General features: G+C 36.6%; 1 protein-coding gene across 1 annotated transcript; it reads left to right on the forward strand.

The window, feature by feature from the left end:
- The first annotated feature begins 141 nt into the window (after positions 1 to 141).
- Positions 142 to 19,228, forward strand: cs (citrate synthase). Its single transcript, XM_073823253.1, has 11 exons — positions 142 to 287; positions 6,931 to 6,975; positions 7,225 to 7,332; positions 9,171 to 9,236; positions 9,989 to 10,120; positions 12,986 to 13,174; positions 13,316 to 13,515; positions 14,489 to 14,618; positions 14,713 to 14,814; positions 15,242 to 15,451; positions 17,399 to 19,228. Exons 1-11 carry the CDS (start codon positions 237 to 239, stop codon positions 17,567 to 17,569), a joined length of 1,404 nt encoding a protein of 467 aa, XP_073679354.1. The 5' UTR covers positions 142 to 236; the 3' UTR covers positions 17,570 to 19,228.
- The last annotated feature ends 2,565 nt before the right edge of the window (positions 19,229 to 21,793 follow it).

The following is a 21,793-nucleotide window of genomic DNA, read 5'->3' on the forward strand; positions in this document are numbered from 1 at the left end:
CAAAACGCGATGAGACGCTTCACCAATCAAAAGCAGATTTCTCATTTTCAACCAATCAGAACGCTTGATGCCGTTCCATCCTCACCAGGCCCCATCTTACCCAACCCAAGCCGCGCCTACAACAGGGCCCGAGTCCCTTTTTCAACCTTCACTGCGAGCACGGTATCGAGAGGGGCACCTTCAAGTAGGGGTCGATAAAGAACCACTTGTAATATTTATACACATATACAAGAACAATGTCCTTCCTCTCTATCAGCAGACTAGCCCCAAGGCTCCTCGGTTCAAAGGTAGGAAAGTTTTATTTTATCTTGAGTGGAGAAAACACAGTCTGCTACCCGGTTAGCTTAGCTTAGCATAGATTACTTTAGTTTCAGGCAGCTAGAATGGGATATTCCGTATTAATAAACCATTTCGAAAATCAGTTTATAGTAATTTATGAATTAAAGACAGTGTGTTTATATACCTCCCTGTTTAAGTAAGCGGCTGTTTTAAAAAACGTAGTTAAATGACTAACTTGGCAGCATTTTTAAACAACACAGGCGGTCAAAAATATTGTCAAACGTTAAAGATAGGGTTTGAACGTTCAAAACACGCTATACTTGCTGTCAAAATCAGGAAGTGATACATTTTGGAGAAACAGCCCATGTATAATTATGTTTTAGCTTTAAAAATGTGGCATTGAGCTGTTCAAACATACCTGACACAAAGAAAAGCGTTATGTTTGGTTTACTAAATATTATGTTTGGTAATATATTCAAACGACTCTTATCTGGCGTCCTTTCACAGGGCACTGAACACTTTAACCATGTTTTAGTTGTTACAATGTAGCTAAATTTGACCAGTCACTTTGATATAAGTGTTCTGCACCTGTTTAGTCTGACAGATCAGTATATTTGTTATTCTCTGTGGGTTGTTTGACCTTCAGAATTGTCATTCATTTATTAATGGCCAGGTTTCAATCATTTGGAACAGTGCTAGTTTACTATAAATACACCATAATAGGGCTACATAGATTTCAGTAGGGTTTAAATGTGGTCAAACTCAATTTATTTTATCTCCTAATCTAAAATTAAACGTATGAAGATCCAGTTTAGCTCTATGCTGTGAAGTAGTTTGTGTTGCTTTACATAATATCACTTTTTTCCTTTTCATGATAGTACTGTACTGTTAGATTGTTTTTAAAAAACAAAAGCAAGTAGCTCTTTAGTTTACACTTTTAAACATTTCTATAAACGTTTCCATGAGCCCCTAGTACTCCCTTGTGGGTCCTAAGATTACAGTTTGAAAACCCTGATCTAAATCATAAAAGCTCATGTGAGATTATAGAAGTTGTGAAATTTGAGCATGAGTAGTTTCCTGAATGATGACACATTTGGCTTCTTTCAGCTTCTGTGATTACCATTTTTACATGCCATACATATTTCATTTCCCATTGAGGATTTGTTCTTTGATCTGAAATGCCTTAAGCGATGTGTGTGGCTTGTGACGTTTAACATCTGACTAGATTATGATTGTGTTTAGCAAAAATGAGTGGAAGGTGTGTCAAAGGGCACGTATAATCTATAACCGACATTTTATGCATATATTATCTCAGTTCTGCTCTCGGAAGACGACACAGTCTTTCATTGTTGTTGCTATAGAGATAAAACCAATGCCTCAATGTCTGAATGACTTTATGGTAAAATAGGTTACTGTGCTCTTGTCATTCAGGGTTAATACTTTGTTCACACCCTTAGATGACCTTTGTGCACCATGAGTTTCTCAGCTTTTTTTTTTTTTTTTTTTTTGCTGTGTATGACACTTATGTAATCTGCTGATTGATATGTCATAGGGATGGCTGAGGCACATTTTTGTACTGTACTTCCTTAAGTATTTTTTTTAATTTCATTCAAGGAAAGTAGGTTTAAATGAGACTGCAGAGAGATTTGCTTGTGTATGTAAATGGATTTTCTCTAGAGCTGTTCCTCTTGAAGTATTCAGATGGTGGACAAGCGTGTCTGACACAGCTGTCCACCTGTCATCTGCTTTGAGTAGTGAAAAAACGATGTTTTTGTCTAAACAGTGCGCAGAGGAGTTTTGAAAATTATTAGAGCATTACCTGTCAGTCTTATATGTGACCCCGGACCACAAAATCAGTTATAAGTAGCACAAGCATATTTGTATCAATAGAACTCAAAATTATCTTTTTTTTTTATGCCAAATATCATTAGGATATTAAGTAAATATCAAAGTCCCTGAAATATTTAGTAAATTTCCTACTGTAACTATAGAAACTTCTGATTAGTAATATGCATTGCTAAGAACTTTATTTGGACAACTTTAAAGTTGAAAATTTTTTTGCACCCTCAGAATCCAGATTTTTAAATAGTTGTATCTCGACCAAATATTGTCCTATCCTAACAAACCATACAAAATTTACCCTTGTGACTAATTTTGTGGTCCATGGTCACATATGATGACAAGGAGTCCTTTCTTTGTCCGTCCAGGAATTTTCTCATATGGTATTTCTAGTGACCCCCTGCTAACACATGATCCTTGCGTCTATTCTGCATATAGGCTGGCTCCGTATAATAGAACTAAGTCAAAGGTCATAGAGTAGTCTAAGGTTGCCAACTTGTCAGTAAGCTGTGCGCATGCTCCTAGCTTTGCAACCTTTGTGACGTTGTTGTTACCTTGAAGGTCACTCACTGTTTTACAGCATACATTGTAGCTTCAATAAAAAATTGTAAATTTGCTATTTAAATGACATTATGTGTTGGCCTTAAATTGTTACTATAAGAAGTGCTTTTTCTATATATTATTTTATATCAGTTTTGGTATGATTCGTTCGACACCCTTTTTACCTCGTCAATAACCGCTCTGTTCACAGCCACCCATTTCGCTGCATTTTTCTTTAAATAATAAGCCGCTTTTCCACTATCGGGCCGAACCGTTCTCAATAGGGCTGGGTATTGTGACCAATTTGGCGATTCGATTCTTATTTTTATGGTTTCAATTTGATTCGATTTAGATTCGATATCGATTAGCTATCAATATTTCATTTAAAATGTTAGTTTTGCAGACATGGGATCCATATTTTGATATAAATGCTGCTAACTGAAACTCTCCTACTTAAGTTTATTACTGAAATGCACATCTACATTAATAATAAAGGTGCACACAGTTGTTTATTTTAAACAACTTATTTTAAATGAACACTGTAACAAGAAGTCATAAATATGTGCATCCATTGTACACCATGTAAACAAACTGCAAAATGCACATTACTGTAAAAAAATTAAAAGACAGTAACGGTTCTTAACTACAGCCTAATCATTTTTGATCACCAGATTTTTCTGCAAAAAAAGCAGCTGATGGTGACACCTTCAGGACGAGAGGTGAATATTCATATCCTCTTACATGAAACATGCGCATTAAGAATCGATTCGGGGATTTCCCGAATCGATATCGTTGTGTTAAACTGAAGATCGATTAAAATCGGAGAATCGATATTTTTTACCCAGCCCTAGTTCTCAATACGTAACCGTCCTGTTCCGTGCTGGTCCGGGCCAGTCAGCACGGATACGGTTTGATTTTCCACTGTGGTGCAAATAACGGAACTCTTTGGAATGTAAATACAAATTTGTCAGTCGTTGCCTTGGTAACGCAAGAGTAGGCAGCCCCGCTTCTACTGTTATTGTCCTTTTGGACGCGATATGTATATGTTTGAGTTTTGTTTTTTTTCGGCACTGTTTTGAACTTTTCTTAATGCCCTTCTCTGCAAGACACTGAGCTATAATTTAAAAAACTTTTTCGTTTCTCTTTGCACCCTCCAGCTGTTGTTGAATTTTTCTTTCTGCCCAAATATCAATATTAGAGCAAATGTTTCATCCACAGACCAAAGTGTCTCAGCCATTTTTATTTATATTTACCGTATCTGTTTACTGCGCTTCCGCTTAGCCATAGAGAAACTGGTAGCCAGGCAACAGAGTGGCAACGTCATGCACACGCATTTTATCAGCCCGGCTCAGCACGGTTGTCTAACCGTGCCGAGAATTCCGGGCCGAGAACGGTTTGTAATCGTGCCGTGCCGTACCAGGCTCAGGTGGAAACACAACTGGAACCGTACCCGACCGGTTCGGCCCGATAGTGGAAAAGCGGCTATAGTGAGCTACTGCTCACCCCACCCCCTCTTCTGTTCTTTGTGTATTTGGTGGCGATATACCAACAAAAAACAACTAATCCACTGCGTCCTCAGCGGCTCTGATGTTGGGTGAAAAAGAAAACTCTTACGTTCACTTTTATATCCAGTACAAAACGCCTGCATTGCTTACGAGAGATTGTTGTCGCTACAGATGCAGAGAAAATGGCGGATGGTTTCCAACTGGCTGAGGCTGGACATAATACAGGACAGCTGGTCAGAAGTCCTGGGCGGAGCTTGAGCAGTATGATGTCATATTGCTCAAAAAATCTAAACAGCTAGATAATTGAAACTGTTATTTGGGGATTCAAATAAAAAGGCATGAATAGATTTTTATCATTGTGGGGACACATTTATATGCAAACACCATGTAAAAGTCAATTTTGCAGCCGATGTCCCTTTTAAAAGCAAAATTGAGAGCTTTTAAGCAATGCATTAGCATATAACTTATTGCAACTGCAATGTAGAATATTTTATGTTAGTTATTTTACTATGTAGTAGTAAAATTACTATACATAAGTCTTAATTTCTTAAATTGCAAGTAGGGCTGTCATGAATCCTTGATTTAATTTGAGTGCTCAATTGAAAAAAAAAAAAAATTCCTTGATTGCGTTTTGCCCACGATGAGTAACCGGTATAACACCAGAAGTAGTGCATTCCACAGACGAGAAAACATGAAATGCATTAATTACACTGTTTTCCAGGGCTCCATGAGTTATTAAACCTATTTAAAAAATCATAAAAAGCATAATGCTATTGTGAATTCACAAACCCTACGATTCAATTAAATAAATTCAGGTTTAAAATCTCCAGCAGGTGCTTTCAGATGGAGCAGCATTTAGTACACAAGGCCGTAGTTCACTAAAAAGATACATTTTATCGTGTTCATTATCGAAAACCAATTATTATTGCCTCTTTGGTATTATTTATGTAGTTTAAGTCGTTTTTAAAAGATATTGTGCACTGGGGTCTATTTTTATTACTACCAAAAATAAAACCAAAAAAAGAATTATCCGATTACTCGATTATTCGTGAGAATAATCAACCGATTATTTGATTACCAAAGTAATTGTTCGTAACAGCCCTACTTGCAAGTGTACAATTACTTTTTTGATTACTAATCTAATGAAATGCAGTAAACGTTTACAAAAATGTTGGAAATTATAGTCTAGAACTGTAATAGTAATATATTCTATTACACATTCTCCTCTAGCTTATGTGAAGTCTATTGCTTTTGACAAGTCTGGAAGTATTCAGCTACTACAGCATAGAGGCTTATGTAATCACCCTCCTCTTTGCTCACACTGGGTTCAAGCTAACAGCTGCCGGTAGCCTCACCTTTCCCACAGATTACACGACCATAGACGTGCAGGAAGGTCAGAGACTAGCAATTACTTAACAACAATACAGGCCAGCCCATAAACGAGCTGGAAATCTGACTGAAGTGTTTTTCTGGTCTCACAGCTACTATATGCTGTTGTGTGTCAGTCAAATCTTTAGGGTAGAGTGACGGGTGTCTGGTGTCAGAGCACTGACCCACATGGCGATCAGGAGGCCCATGATGTAGGAAGCATTGGCTCTTGTTCAGGAAGGTGCATCACTCCCTGCGTAATCCAGCTCAGTCTTACATGCATAGTCTGAGCCTTGAGGTGAAAGGAAGCCTGGAATGCAATGGAATTGTTTTGGATATTAACGACGTATAGAATGAAAATTCCGAAAAAAATTTTCTTCAATGCGAAAGTAAACCTATGGATGAGGGTATAGGGAAATAACGAGAAGAATTTCAATGTGCAGTAAACAGTAAAACTTACAAGTTTACTTAGTAGTACTACAAACCGGTGTGTTCATAATACAGATTGCATTTAAACAATATGGTAAGACACAAATTTTCAATATGAAGCAGCAAAGCAAGCCGTTTTATGCAACTAAAAATATCTGGACCCATATGAGGCCGAAAGCTAGACCCATAAAATTTAAAAATGGCTCGTTCTTACAGGGAAAAAAGGTGAATATTCTGCTAGGAGAATTATAGCCCCCTCTTTATCTCCTTGCATGGCTGCCAATCTAACCTGGCTTTACGCTCGTGCTTGAGTCATTCTGCAGTGGCAGTTTCTATCCCGTCCTGCTGTGAGTCAATCAGACATGGCTCTTAATCTAAAGCTATATATAGAAGTGAAGGATGTGTCTTGATGTAAGAAAGGGTCGGGCCGCGCAGATAAACTCATAACTCTTCCTGAAAGAATTCTGTAATAGAATTAGCAGTTGGATCCATACACCTGTCTCTGCAGAATTCATTGTGCACCTGGGCTCCTTTTATGTTCCTGTGAAATATTGTCATTGTGAATGTCTTCAAATTAAATTGCATTGAACCTCAAAAAAGGCGGTCATGATAAATGGCACAGTAGTAATAGTTCAAGACACTTCACCTCTGGTTGCTCTAGAGGTCTTGTCTATGTAATAAATGTGCTGTAACTCTCTAAGACAAAAACAGCAGCTAATCACCAAAGTTGTAAAACGTTATGATGGAAAAAATGCTGTAAAGGTGTTGTTCAGAGGCAGTTGAAAACATTTGGTCCAGTAGTAACTTGTAATAAGAAGCTTGGTGCACTTTACATTATGCAGCCAAAGTCACCTGCCTTGCAGCTGTCAGCAGGCTTTCTGCGGTGAAATCTGGCTGCTAGCCTAGGTTATGATGATCAGCTTCCTCTGCATTGCATCTTTAAAAGTCATTGTTTTTCTTTCTCTTTCAGAATGCATGTGTTGTTGTGGCTGCCAGAAATGTCAGCGCATCCACGGTACGTATCTGCATCACTTCAGATATCCTGGATCAATGATCACAGGCAGAAACAGGCTTTAGCTTTAATTGCACTACAGAGATTAGATCTCAGCCGTACTTTTGATGGGAAGGTTGAGTCACTATCACATGTCCGGTTCTACTTGTTTGAACTTCAAAAAGCAGTTTTTTAATAATATATGAAAAGACAGTTTTCAGCTGAAAACTGACCTTTTTTTTTTTTTCCCTTGATTTTTTTTTTTTTTTGCAGAATTTGAAAGATGTCCTGGCAGACCTCATCCCTAAAGAACAGAGCAGGATCAAGAACTTCAGACAGCAGCATGGCAAAACCACAATTGGTCAGATCACAGTGGATATGGTGAGACAAATATCACTGCATGCACTGTAACTGTAAATCATGTCTGTATGCTCTTTATCTGTCATCACTTTAGGCTACATTACAATCAAGTTATTATTAATTATAAAGCACATTATTTTAGTTTTATGTGCATTACAGTTGATGTCAGAAGTTTACATACACCTTGCAGAATCTGCAAAATGTTAATTATTTTACCAAAATAAAAGGAATCATACAAAATACATGTTATTTTTTTTGTTTAGCACTTACCTGAATAAGATATTTTACATAAGATGTTTACATACAGTCCACAAGAGAAAATAATATAATTTTTAAAATGACCCTGTTAACAACTTTACATACACTTGATTCTTAATGATCCACAGCTGTGTTTTTTTTTGTTTAGTGGTAGTTGTTTGAGTCCCTTGTTTGTCCTGAACAGTTAAACTGTCTGCTGTTCTTCAGAAAAATCCTTCGGGTCCAACAAATACTTTGGTTTTTCAGCATTTTTGTGTATTTGAACCCTTTCCAACAGTGACTGTATGATTTTTGAGATCCATCTTTTCACACTGAGGACAACTGAGGGACTCGTATGCAACTATTACAAAAGTTTAAAATGCTCACTGATGCTTCAGAAGGAAAAAAAACAATGAATTGAGATCTTGAATTTTAAGATCAGAGTAAATGTAACTTATTTTGTCTTCTAGGGAACATAAGTATCTCCTGTAGCTTCTGAATGGCAGTACTAAATGGAAAAAAAGATATTTAACCAAAATAAGGAAAATGTACACAATCCTCATTCTGTTCAAATGTTTACACCCCTAGCTCTTAATGCATAGTTTTCCTTCTGAAGCATCACTGAGCATTTGAACCTTCTGTAATAGTTGCATATGAGTCCCTCAGTTGTTTTAAAAGATGCATCTCAAAATCATACAGTCATTGTTGGAAAGGGGCTGTGGGACCTGAGGGATTTTTCTGAAGAACAGTGGGCAGTTTAACTGTTCAGGACAAACATGGGATTGATTAACAACTATCACTAAACAAAAAAATAAAATAAATAAAAAAATAACATGCATTTTGTATGATTCCTCTTATTTTGGCAAAATAATAAACACTAAATTATGTATGTGTCAACTTTAACTGAATGTGTATTTTTTTTTTTTCTACCTTCTTAAAGGAATAGTTTGTCCAAAAATGATAATTCCGTCATTACTCACCACCATGTCATTCTTCTTTCATCTTTAGAACACAAATTAAAGTATTTTAGATTAAATCCAAGAGCCTTGACCATGGTAGGACCCTTGCTGTCTATGGAGGGTCAGAAAGCTCTTGGATTTCATAAAAAAATATCTTAATTTGTTTTTCGAAGAAGAACAAAAGTCTTACAGGTTTAAAACAACATAAGGGTGAGATGAGGGAACTTCCCCTTTAAGTAATTCATGTTGCAAATTACTGGCTTAAATTTAGGATATCCTTCTAGTGAACTCAGCCAGGTTGTGTTTCGTCTGACTTATGTCACAAGCAAATGTTGCCTAACATGTCTGACCAGTCCCATCTCACATGATGTAGTGCTGCAAATCACCACAGACAGTAATAGTGTTTGTCCTCTGATTGGGCGGCTGTTTTGTCAAGGACCCTCAGGCTGTGGTGTGAGTGCTGCTGCTTTCAGCTGAGTCATTTAGTCTTTGTCTCACTGCCAGTTATTCTATGCTGCAGATTAAACTGCACCTGAGGGGCATTATTACTGTCATGTGACATTTGAACTAGAAGCCAGAGAATTGAGATGATGGGCTGGTTGTAGCTCAGAAAAAGGTGTTGCCATTTCAGTAATGTTTAAATGCTGTTTTTGTGTTTAACAGGTTTACGGAGGAATGAGAGGCATGAAGGGTTTAGTGTACGAGACCTCTGTGCTTGACCCTGATGAGGTGAGTATGCACACAATGTCTATTATGTACTTGCAGGGCAAACTAGCATTAAAGCACAATTGCAATTCCATAAAAGCCCCAATGGGAGAGGGAAATTCTGTGTGTGATTTACTGTGTGTGACAATTCGCACATTAAAGAACACAGACGCAGCTAAATCATTTCCATAATGACCAATCTACCAATTACCACTTGCTAAATAATGGCGCAAATATCAGTAATTTTATTAATATTTTTATTTATCTTTTTTAATTTGAAAGATAAGACATTGTTTGATAAGATGTCTGTTTAAAAAAAGTAGTGCTTAAATTCTTGAAAGTCCTGGAATTTAATTTTATTATCTGTACGAACCCTGCTTATATTTTATGAATGTTTTATTTGTCATGCATACTATTCATTATTGGTAAAAATTAATCCATTAAAGTGAAAATAGACTAAAAGGTCCTGTCTTTCATAAAATTGAGACATCAGTCTGCACATTTTAGCCTTGACATACCAAGTACTCATTTTAGGTTAAACTTGAATGCGTGATGTAAGTTCACTGTGTCATAGATGCTCATTATTTGCGTATAGTTCAGCTGCCTGCTGTAATCTAAAAATAGAAAGTGGTACCACACTGCCTTGGATAAATATACACTGGTGTCACTAGGTTTGACGCTAACCACTGAACCCTCTCAGAGTTTGAAGCTGCAGTGTTTATTTTATTCAGTCAACATACTGACGCTCTCCCTGTGTTTATCGATTGCATCTGTAGGGCATCCGTTTCCGTGGTTACAGCATTCCAGAGTGTCAGCAGCTGTTGCCCAAGGCTCCTGGCGGAGAGGAGCCCCTGCCAGAGGGTCTGTTCTGGCTGCTGATCACAGGACAGGTGCCCACTGAGGAGCAGGTAAGGATATGTTCATATTCACGGCATTCTTACTTACTAAGGAAACTTCTTAGTATAATGTTGGAAATATTAATGCATTTGTCCTTGTGACCTAGCATTTAAAGGGATAGTTAACTTAAAAATGAAAATTGTTACCCTCATGTTTTTCCAAACCTGTAAGACTTTTGTTCATCTTCAGAACACAAATTAAGTTATTTTTTATGAAATCTGAGAGCTTTCTGACCCTGCATAGACCGCAACGGTGCTACCACGTTCAAGGCTCGGAAAGGTAGTAAGAACATCGATAAAATAGTCCATGTGACAATAGTGGTTCAACCGTAATGTTACAAAGCTATAAGAATACTTTTTGTGCACAAAGAAAAGAAAATAAGCTACTTTATTTAACAATTTCTTATCTTCTGTGGCAGTCCTCAACACTGCATTTTGTTACTTTATGAATGTCTGTCAAAGACTGGCGCAATAGAGAAGAAATTGTTGAATAAAGTCACTATTTTTGTTTTCTTTGTGCACGAAAAGTATTTTCATAGCTTCATAAAGTTACGGTTGAACCACTGATGTCACATGGACTATTTTAACAATGTCCTTACTACCTTTCTGGGCCTTGAACGTGTCAATTTCATTGCTGTCTATTAAGGGTCAGAAAGCTCTTGGATTTCATCAAAAATATCTTAATTTGTGTTCCGAAGATGAACAAAGAATCAATGACAGAATTTTCATTTTTGGGTGAGCAATATTCCTTTAAGTGCTTTAAAACATTTAGCAGTGGTGCTTATGTGAGATAGGGCTGTCGCGGTTAAGGAATTTCCCTTGCGGTAATTTTGAGTGGCTCAGTAGCGCGGTATGCGGTATTACCGCCATATAATTGTGTGTAGGCTGTTACAATGTAAGGTCATATTCAGAAATCAATAAACCGAAACCAAATCGCGTTGATATATGAAGTGAAGTAAACAGTACTTACATAGAAACCTAGCCAGTAAGAAATGCAAATTTTGAAGAAAAATGTCAGACATACTTAGAGGCTTTGCATCTGAAATCTTCGTGTATATAACAGTTAGCGCGCACCCTCGAGTCTGACTGGACAAGAGACTTTCTGTCAGTATTTCACCAGCGTGTTTTAGGCGAGCTGTCAGTCAGTGCAGTTCCATTGTTACGCCACAAGATCTTTTTAAAAATCTTTTTTAAGTCTTTAATCCGTTCATTCAACTATACGTTCAAAAACGCTTATTTATTCAAAGAGAGACGTAATGAAACACGATGTTAAAATCATTTTAACTTTAATCGCCACTTTTAAAGGCTCAGCTGACCAGCAGAGCACCGATGTTAAGACAGAGATTTCACTTTCCTTGGACATGACAAGCTAGTTTCACATACATACCTGACTCGATCTGAAAGACAGACGCAGGTAATCGCACAAGCTCAGTCGATCTCTCTCTCATTCGCTGTCTGTTTAGGCATGTTAAGTGCATATCTACTGAGCCTCATAATAAACACATTATGTTATCATTACTAACTTATTACTAATTTAATATTCAGTGCACAGGCATTAAGTGAGAAGGGCAAATCCTTAGGAAAAAAAGAAAACAGGCAAATATCGCGGTTGCTGCGGTTGTTGCATTCCTCTGCGGTTATGCACGTCAATAGCGCGGTATTGCGATATTGCGGTTATCGCGACAGCCCTAATGTGAGAGAACTGATTTTGAATCCAGTGTGCAACATTTCCTGCTCCCATTTCCCGTTTCCTTTTTTCCCTCTTCCTGTAACAAAAGGCCAAAAATAAAAATGCTTTCATATTTGCCTGTTTTAAAAACATGTATATTGCAGTTCCTTTCATATTACTGAAACAATATAAAATCTCTGTTTAAAAAGAAAATGTATCTATAAAGCTGTTTAGAAAAACAGTGTTCTTTATCTTTTCCACCAGCTTATGTAATTTGCAAGATTGTGTCATCTATTTATAGCTGTGACTTGTTATGGGCATATATTGACTGTTCTGAGATTGACAGTTACATTAAAGGAATAGTTTACCCAAAAATAAAATTTTGATGTTTATCGGCTTACCCCCAGGGCATCCAAGATGTAGGTGACTTTGTTTCTTCAGTAGAACACAAACAAAGGTTTTTAACTCAAACTGTTGCAGTCTGTCAGTCATATAATGCCAGTCAATGGACAAATCTTTGAGAGTTAAAAAAAAAAAAAAAAAAAAACCCCCGGACAAAACCAAATTAAACCCTGCGGCTCGTGACAATACATTGAGGTGTTAAGACGCAAAACGATCGGTTTGTGTAACAGTATTTGTAAACCTCAATGTATCGTCACGAGCCGCAGGGTTTAATTTAGTTTTGTCTTTTTTTTTTTTTTTTTTTTTTACTCAAAGATTTGGTGCCCATTGACTGGCAGTATATGACTGATTGACTGGCAGTATATGACTGATTGACTGGCAGTATATGACTGATTGACTGGCAGTATATGACTGATTGACTGGCAGTATATGACTGATTCACTGGCAGTATATGACTGACAGACTGCAACAGTTTGAGTTAAATATCTTCATTTGTCTTCTACTGAAGAAACAAAGTCATCTACATCTTGGATGCCCTGGGGCACATCAAATTTTCATTTTTGGGTGAACTATCCCTTTAATGTAACTGTCAAGCTCAGAGCATCCCTTTAAGTCTTATTGGGATGTTCATCAAATTATGGCCTTAAACAGGCAACCATAGACAAAAATCATTCTAAAAAATACCTGTTGAAAAAATCAAAGACTATAAAACAAAGGCTATTTTCATTACAGATGGCAGTCGTAGTAGATGTACTCATAGTAACATACCGCAAAAATATTTAACTTTTTGTCGGCTGTTTTCTCAGGTGAGTTGGTTGTCTAAGGAATGGGCTAAGCGTGCGGCTCTTCCCTCTCACGTGGTCACCATGCTGGACAACTTCCCCACCAACCTGCACCCCATGTCTCAGTTCAGCGCTGCCGTTACTGCTCTGAACAGCGAGAGCAGTTTCGCTCGGGCGTACTCTGAGGGAGTTAACAAGGCTAAGTATTGGGAGGTGAGTCAGTAAAAATATTTGTGCTAGAAACTTTAAAGAGGAAGTGTGTAACGATGAATACTATGACTAAAACGACTCCTGACTAAGATATTTGCTATGCAGAGTGAGTCATTCACAAGAATTCATTCCATTTCTGTGTAGTTTGTGTATGAGGACTCCATGGACTTGATCGCCAAGCTCCCCTGCGTGGCGGCCAAGATCTACCGTAATTTGTACCGTGAAGGCAGCAGCATTGGTGCCATCGACTCCAACCTGGACTGGTCACATAACTTCACCAACATGCTGGGCTACAGCGAACCACAGTTCACAGAACTCATGAGGCTCTACCTCACCATCCACAGGTGATGACACTAACTCCTCCTCCACTGGTTTATTCAAGGCCATTGTTAGGAACGAGGTCGACCTTCGTGATTGCCCTCAGAAAATCTCTTATCTATGAGGAGTCTAGATTTTTACTTCAGCCTCAGGGATAAAAGCACATTAGTGAAGCTTGTGTTTCCAGCCTGCTGGGAGACCTGAATGCATCTGATGTCTATTACCAAAATGGATCATTCAGGCCACAAGTGCAATGCTATAAATTGGCTGTTTGCAGAGGAACTGCGATAGTCTGAACCAAAAAAGAAAGTGAAAAGCCTTGGTATAATCTTATATTCCAACAGTCTGCTTCCCAAACTAAACCCAGCTTGGCAAGTAAGGTGTCTAGTAATTTTGTAGGGCTGCAGCCACTATTGTTTAAGCTGTGGATAATCTATTTAGTAGATAAATAATTGACAGATTATTCAAGATAATTGTTAGTTATTTGACGTTTAATATGTAGCTTATGTGGAATGGGACTTTGAACCAGTGGGACCTTCAATCTGTGATATCTAAACCAGTTATCACTTTTATTGCTTATTAAATGGATGCAATTGAAGTGCCTATATATGGGGTTAGATATGATTGAGGGTTAGATATATGATGTGATTATGTATGTATGTATGTATATCTGTGTTTTATGTATATATAATCTAAGTTAACCAAATAGTTACTAGCATGTACATTCTCTCATGAAAGTTAATGGTGCTGAACTTTCACACATACACTTTAATTTAAAAAATGATTGGTTTTTATGGTTTATTGATGTCTAAGTCTCATTTTGTTCAGTCTGCAAGAAAACACTCAACTTGTTAGTGTATAACATCTTTTGTTATAAAATAAAGGAAGAAGGACTGTTTTTGATAAGTAAATCAAGTCTGCCCTCTTGCGGTTGTGTTAGTTTACCTAGCTTAGTTTACTTTAACCGTAACCTCTTTATGTGGTTTTGTTCCTTTTCAGTGATCATGAGGGTGGAAACGTCAGCGCACACACTAGTCACCTGGTAGGCAGTGCCCTGTCCGACCCCTACCTCTCCTTCAGCGCTGCTATGAATGGCTTGGCTGGACCCCTGCACGGACTGGCCAATCAGGTTTGAGCCTAGTGTTCTTACTGTTGCACAGGACTTTTGGCTTTGAAATACCAACCAGCTTTGCATTTCGTTAATTTCCTCCTGTGTCCTGTAGGAGGTGCTGGTGTGGCTGACAGCCCTGCAGAAGGAGCTCGGTGGTGAGGTGTCTGATGAGAAAATGAGAGATTACATTTGGAACACACTCAAATCAGGCAGAGTGAGTGCTATATCCCAACTCAATCCACCTTTTTTATTCAATGTGGAAGTAAGCCTATGGGCAAGATTTCCAGTTCATTATCCGCTATAGGGAAATAATGAGAAGAATAGCAACGTGCCAGTAAACAGTAAAACAGTTTGCACTACAAACAAGTGAGCTCATAATAAAGATAATACATTAAAATATGGTAAAACACCAATTTGCAATATCAAGCAGGAAAATGAACTGTTTTGTACACCTAAAATTAGCTGGATGCGAATGAGACCGGAAGCCTGACCCATGAAACTTACAAATGGCTACACCTACTCTCGCATGAAGAAAAAGGTGGATAGGAAATGCATCAACACAAAAGCTCAATGCAGATTTATCAAAATATGATGGATTATTATAGTTAACACTGTTTGTTCTCTCCTGTGTCATTATTTAGGTGGTGCCTGGCTATGGCCACGCTGTGCTGAGGAAGACAGATCCTCGCTACACCTGTCAGCGTGAGTTTGCCCTCAAACATCTTCCTAATGACCCCATGTTCAAGCTGGTAGCTCAACTCTACAAGATCGTACCCAACGTGCTTCTGGAGCAGGGCAAGGCCAAGAACCCCTGGCCCAATGTAGATGCACACAGCGGAGTCCTGTTGCAAGTAAGTCACCTTTGCCAACAATAACAAATGTGATTTTTAAATATCAAATATAGTTTAAGTATTAATGCTTAATAACAATTTAAATGATAGTATAAAATATAAAAAAGACATAAAATAATATTATAATTGTCTTATTTATAGTATTTTATTTAAACATAGGGGTGAGATGTAAAGAGATGTGCAATTATCATCTCTATCAAGGTTACTCGCTCACATGGACATAAAAAAACGTACTGTTTTCACACTTTTTAGAGCATTGCGGTTTAAAAATGAGTAAACCAGCAGAGAAAGACAACTTTTTGATACGTAATGACAGTGTTCATAGAGCACTGGAGTATTGAACTGAATTATTTTTGCCTGTTAATAGGCCTTGAACAGTTAAACACACACTTGTATGTGTCAGTAATTTTGGTCCTAAATGAAAGCAAACTGCTGAGAAAGAAAACCTGTAACTGTGTAATGGATCCAGGCAGCTCTTAAAGTGACAGCAGTCTAATATTCCTGCTGTGTGGCATTCATGTTAATCAAACAGCAGAAGAGAATCTCTCACTGCTTTAGGAACTCAACTTTAGGAAGAAATTTATATTTCATTTACATAGAGAAGACTATACCGTTTTTTTATACATTTTATTACTTTATACAATGCATGTAGCATTTCTTATTTATTTGTTCTACTGTAGTTTGTCCTATTGGTTATTTTAATTTAATCGCTGACTGTTTACTTGTCTTTAGTGAGCCTTTTTTTTTTGTTTAGGCTAGTATTAGCTTTTTGTAATATTGACAGTAATGTTGATATCATAAAGACATTTATAAAAAAAAAAATAACTGTGTTGAGATGTACACTACCAGTCAACAGTTTTTGAACAGTAAGATTTTTTAATGTTGTTTTTTAAAGTCTCTTGTGCTCACCAAGCCTGCATTTATTTGATCCAACGTACAACAGAAACAGTATAATTTTGATATTTTTGTACTATTTAAAATAACTGTTTTCTATTTGAAAATATTTAAAAATGTAATTTTATTCCTGTAATTTCAAAGCTGAATTTTTAGTATCATTATTCCAGTCACTTTATCCTTCAGAAATCAATCTAATATTCTGATTTGCTGCTTAAAAAAACATTGTTGACAACATCTTAGGAGTTCAGCTGCGTAGTTCAGGCTTCTTTGATGAATAGAAAGTTCAGAAGAACAGCATTGATCTGGAAAATAAATATTTTGTAGCATTACAAATCATCAGTCTTTATCATCACTTTTGATCAATTAAAAGCATCCTTGCTAAATAAAAGTATTACTTTCTGTAATGCCCCCAAAATTCCAAGACTCCAAGCTTTTGAATTTTTGAATAGTAGTGTATAATGTTACAAAAGCGTTTTATTTCAGATAAATTCTGATCTTTGGATCTATTTATCTAGGAATCCTGAAAAAATTTACTTAACTCTCTTATATTGATTAATAATAATAGTAAATTTTTTTCTTAAACAGCAAACCAGCATATTAGAATGATTTCTGAAGGATCATGTGACACTGAAGACTGGAATAATGCTGAAAATGTAGCTTTGATCACAGGAATAAATTACATTTTAAAATATATTCAAATAGAAAGCAGTTACTTTAAATACTAAAAATATTTGACAATATTACTGCTTTTGCTGTATTTTGGATCAAATAAATGCAAGCTTGGAGAGCAGAAAAGACGTTTTACTGTTCAGAAACTTTTGACTGGTAGCGTATATCGTTACTGTGAAATAAAATTACTCATATTGTGATAATTTTGGTCATATCACCCACCCCAATTGCAGCTAACCTTTATTTAGTCTGACCAAATATAAAAAAACATCCTATTAAATATTTGGTTGCACCAATATCACTTTAGTTTCTTTCCTGAATCACACAATTTTTCAGCTTGCTTTGCTCACGATCTCTTGTTTTTACTCTTGTGTTTTGCAGTATTACGGCATGACTGAGATGAACTATTACACTGTGTTGTTTGGCGTATCCCGGGCTTTGGGTGTCCTCTCCCAGCTGGTGTGGAGCAGAGCGCTCGGCTTCCCTCTGGAGCGTCCCAAGTCCATGAGCACAGACGGACTCATGGGTCTGGTTGGGGCCAAGTCAGGCTAGAGAGGGAGAGACCATGCCAGCGGAGTGGGGGACAGGAAGGGGAAGAGCTTAAACTATTAGAAACAAGCCTCCGGGCTAAGGGATTTAAAGAGACAGTACACTTTTAAATTTCATCTAAAAAGGGCCTTTATTAATACAACATTAAGATGACAAATCCCATTTACATGTTTATTAATCTTTCACACCCAGAATGCACATTTAAAGCTACTTCTACACAAATGTGTAAACTCATTACACAGTCATCACTTGCAGTCGCACCTCTTAAAATTCCCCGCAGATTTTTCCAACCGTATGATGCAGCTATGGATGTAGCGAGGTGTTTTTGATGGAGAGGGTTGTGTTATTGTCCAAGAACGCAGCCGAGAAATCACCTCTCTCCTTATTTAAACTAATAATGGCTATTAAATATTAGTTCAGAAGGGTTAGTATGTAAATAAACCCTTTATCCGCAGCTCTCACACCAATTATATCAGTTTTAGTCTTGTATTTTTACTCCCCTGAGATCAAATGTTCATTCAAGCCTCTGTTTGTATAAGGAAATGCATTGTCAAAGCCCTGCTCTGAGCCTCAAAGTTTAACTAGGCGTCCATCTAGCTAGCATAACGTTTCTCCTTGTAAGAGCACTCCATGATGGCAATACGGTCCTCTCTCAATAGAATTGATTCTATGAGTTCAGTTCAACTTGGGAAGCTTGTACATTTGTTTAAAAGGGTACTGCCCCTTTAAGTTATCTCTCATTTTGCTCTCTGACTTCAACCAATCGTCTTCATCTTCCTGTCTGTTGTTTAGAAGCACATGTGGTGCCCTCTTTATTTGAAATGACCAGTCCTTCTTTATTTCATCCGTGTCATTCACACAAATTATTGTAGTCGCAGGTGATTTGTGTACCAACTTGAGAGCAAGTCGAAATTTGTGGCGTTTGTGTACGTTCATTTAGGAGTGCTCAAAATCTGCTACCCCCCCCCCCCCAGTGTTTTGAAGAATGATGTCTTGTATAAAGAGAAGCTATCATTTTGTGTAGGTATACATAAGTTGTGGTTTTATTTATTCATGTAAATATAGCTTGAATGTATGGACTGCATATCAAAACAATGTCTCACCATCCTTTAGTCAAACCACTTAACCTATAATGACTCACTCAAACCTTTATTTTAAGTAAACTATACCTTTAATATAATGTAAAACATGACTTGTATGAAATGGTCTGGTCTGACCTCTGCTGTGACGCACACGGGTCTTGCTTTCTTGCACGCTTGCTCTCAGGTTGTTTTCTTTGGATAATCTAGCAGCTATTTTAGCTAGTTACTCCATAAGCACTCCATTAACTAAGTGGCACTTTTCCCATATTCATCATTTCCCACATATCTAATAGCATGAGAATTACTGTCTGGTTTGCCGTGCCCTTTTCCGGTGTGACTGTTTTCATCATGATGTACATGATTGGTTTATGTTATGTCAGGTTAATTTAAATAGGGAGGAATGTGAATATGGAGATGATTGGTTGAAGTCGGATCCACCAAGGGAAATGGGGAGGGGAAGAAGAGAATGGGGAAGTGAGTCTGGATTGATTGGCGGGAAAAAAAAGAAGCTTAGGCGAACAAAAAGAAAAAAATGGGAAAACTTGACAAAAAAGGAAAACCAATAAATGTTTTTAACAAACCCTTGAGGCATTTTCTTTGTTTCCACATGAAACTCTCTCACTCAATAATTGTTTGTATGCACAAGATTACTCTGATATTTAGAGTTGGTCATATTCTATTTACTATTCACCTGTCTATAATGATAATAATGCTTAAATTCTATTCATTAAAAAATAGGGCTGGGTAATTTTAATCGATTCTTAAACCCATCCTATAAATTGCTAAAAGCATTGGTCTGTGTTACTTTTGATATAAAACAAAGTCTCAGTTTTAAAATTATGTCGATTTTATTACAGTATTCAATCATTAAATGCCGTTTTGGCGCGGTTTAAAGTGGAGTGACAGAGCTGTAGCGCCTCATTTTATGAAGAACGGAAGTGAATGATCGTCTCCTTCGTTTTAAGGCCAGATTCAGCACGAAATAAACATCCAAAGGTATGTTAAAAGAAAGTACAACTTGACGAGATCCGTATTCTTTTTAATGTTATCGCCCAATACGTGTTTTTCAATCGCGCAAAGACGTCAATATAACGTCTCGTTAACAATATGTCTCGTAACGTCACATTTACCTCAGGTGCATATGCTTGTTAGTTAGAAAAATGAACTCTAGAAAGCAACATTTTGCTAAATGTATTCACCATGTAACACAACATTCATTAGAATTTTTACTGTTCTTCAGTGTTTAATTTATATTTAAATAAACCTGTCAAGTTTGTATGGAAGCCACCGTTTTAAATATTTGTTTAAAAAAAAATTCAGTGGAAATATAATTATGTAATTGTAACTTTATACCATGGAAACTTGATTGAATGTAATCAAAGTTCCTTTATTTGATGTAATTTAAGCTGTTGTATACACATTTTTAACTTTAATGTTATAGTAAAGTAGTAGCCTACCAACTGACTCTCAGGTATATTTTACAGCATTAGTTAATATTTTTTTTTTCCTTCAGAAAATTTGGCACGTTCTGTACCTGATATATATTTAAAATATTATCAAATCGAATGAAAAGCTTGTAAATCAGAATTGAATAAGAACTGAATAAGATATTTCACATAAAAGATGTTTACATATACAGTACAGACCAAAAGTTTGGACACACCTTCTCATTCATTTGACTCTGCATTTGTGCAGTTTTCAGTGGGTTAGTGATATTTTTTTAATATATATGAATTAATAAAAAAAAAAAATTAAATGGGTTTTTATACAAAAACTGCTTTTTTATGTAAAATTCACTTTATAAAAGACCCACATTTCTAACTTTAATTCATGGGGATAGCATCGATAATTTCACATGGTTTAGTGTAAGATTTTTGCCCATCTTTTGGAAAATCCAGTTTTAAAAGTAAAAAAAAAAAACTACAAATAACTTTTACCAGTAGGTGGCTGCAGAGCTCCACTATTTGACCACCTGAAAGATATTTTTTCACAAGTTTTTTCAGTTGAATTCATATCAACAGTACAGACCAAAAGTTTGGACACACCTGAATGAGAAGGTGTGTCCAAACTTTTGGTCTGTACTGTAGATCCACAAGAGAAAATAACAGTTGTATTTATAAAAATGACCCTGTTCAAAAGTTTACTTAGACTTGATTCTTGTTACCTGAATTATCCACGGCTGTTTTTTTGTTTAGCGATAGTTGTTCATGAGTCCCTTATTTGTCCTGAACAGTTAAACTGCCCGCTGTTCTTCAGAAAAAAATCCTTCAGGTACTACAAATTATTTGGTTTTAAGCATTTTTGTGTATTTGAACCCTTTCCAACAATGACTGCATGATTTTGAGATCCCTCTCAACACAACTGAGGGACTCATATGCAACTATTACAGAAGGTTCAAACACTCACTGATGCTCCAGAAGGGAAAAAAACATGCATTAAAAGCCAGGGGGTGAAAACTTTTGGAATTTGAAGATCAGGGTAAATTTAACTTCTTTTGTCTTCTGGAAAACATCTAAAATTAAAAAATGTATGATATTTAGGCAAAATAAGATAAATTTACACATCTTCATTCTGTGCAAAAGTTTACACCCTTGGCTCTTAATGCATTGAGTTTCCTTCTGGAGCATCAGTGAGCGTTTGAACCTTCTGTAATAGTTGCATATGAGTCCCTCAGTTGTCCTTAGTGTGAAAAGATGGTTCTTGAAATCATACAATCATTGTTGAAAAGAGTTCAAATACACAACAAAATGCTGAAAAAAACAAAAAATTTGTTGGACCTGAAGGGTTTTTCTGTAGAACAGTGGACAGTTTAACTGTTCAGGATAAACAAGAGACTCATGAATAACTATCACTAAACAAAATAAAAAAATAAACACAACTGTGGATAATTTAAGTGACAGCACCGTATTAAGAATCAAGTGTATGTAAACTTTTGAACAGGGTCATTTTTATGAATTCAGCCATTGTCTTCATGTGAAATATCTTACTCAGATCAGTACTAAATAAAACATACATGCATTTTGTATGATTTCTCTTACTTTGGTAAAATAATGAACATTTTGCAGATTCTGCAAAGTGTATGCAAACTTTTGGCCTCAATTGTACAATATTTCACCAGCTTTAAATATCTGTGGCTTTTTCTGAA

Source organism: Garra rufa, chromosome 18 (assembly GCF_049309525.1).
Source record: "Garra rufa chromosome 18, GarRuf1.0, whole genome shotgun sequence".
Classification (NCBI taxonomy): Eukaryota; Metazoa; Chordata; class Actinopteri; order Cypriniformes; family Cyprinidae; genus Garra; species Garra rufa.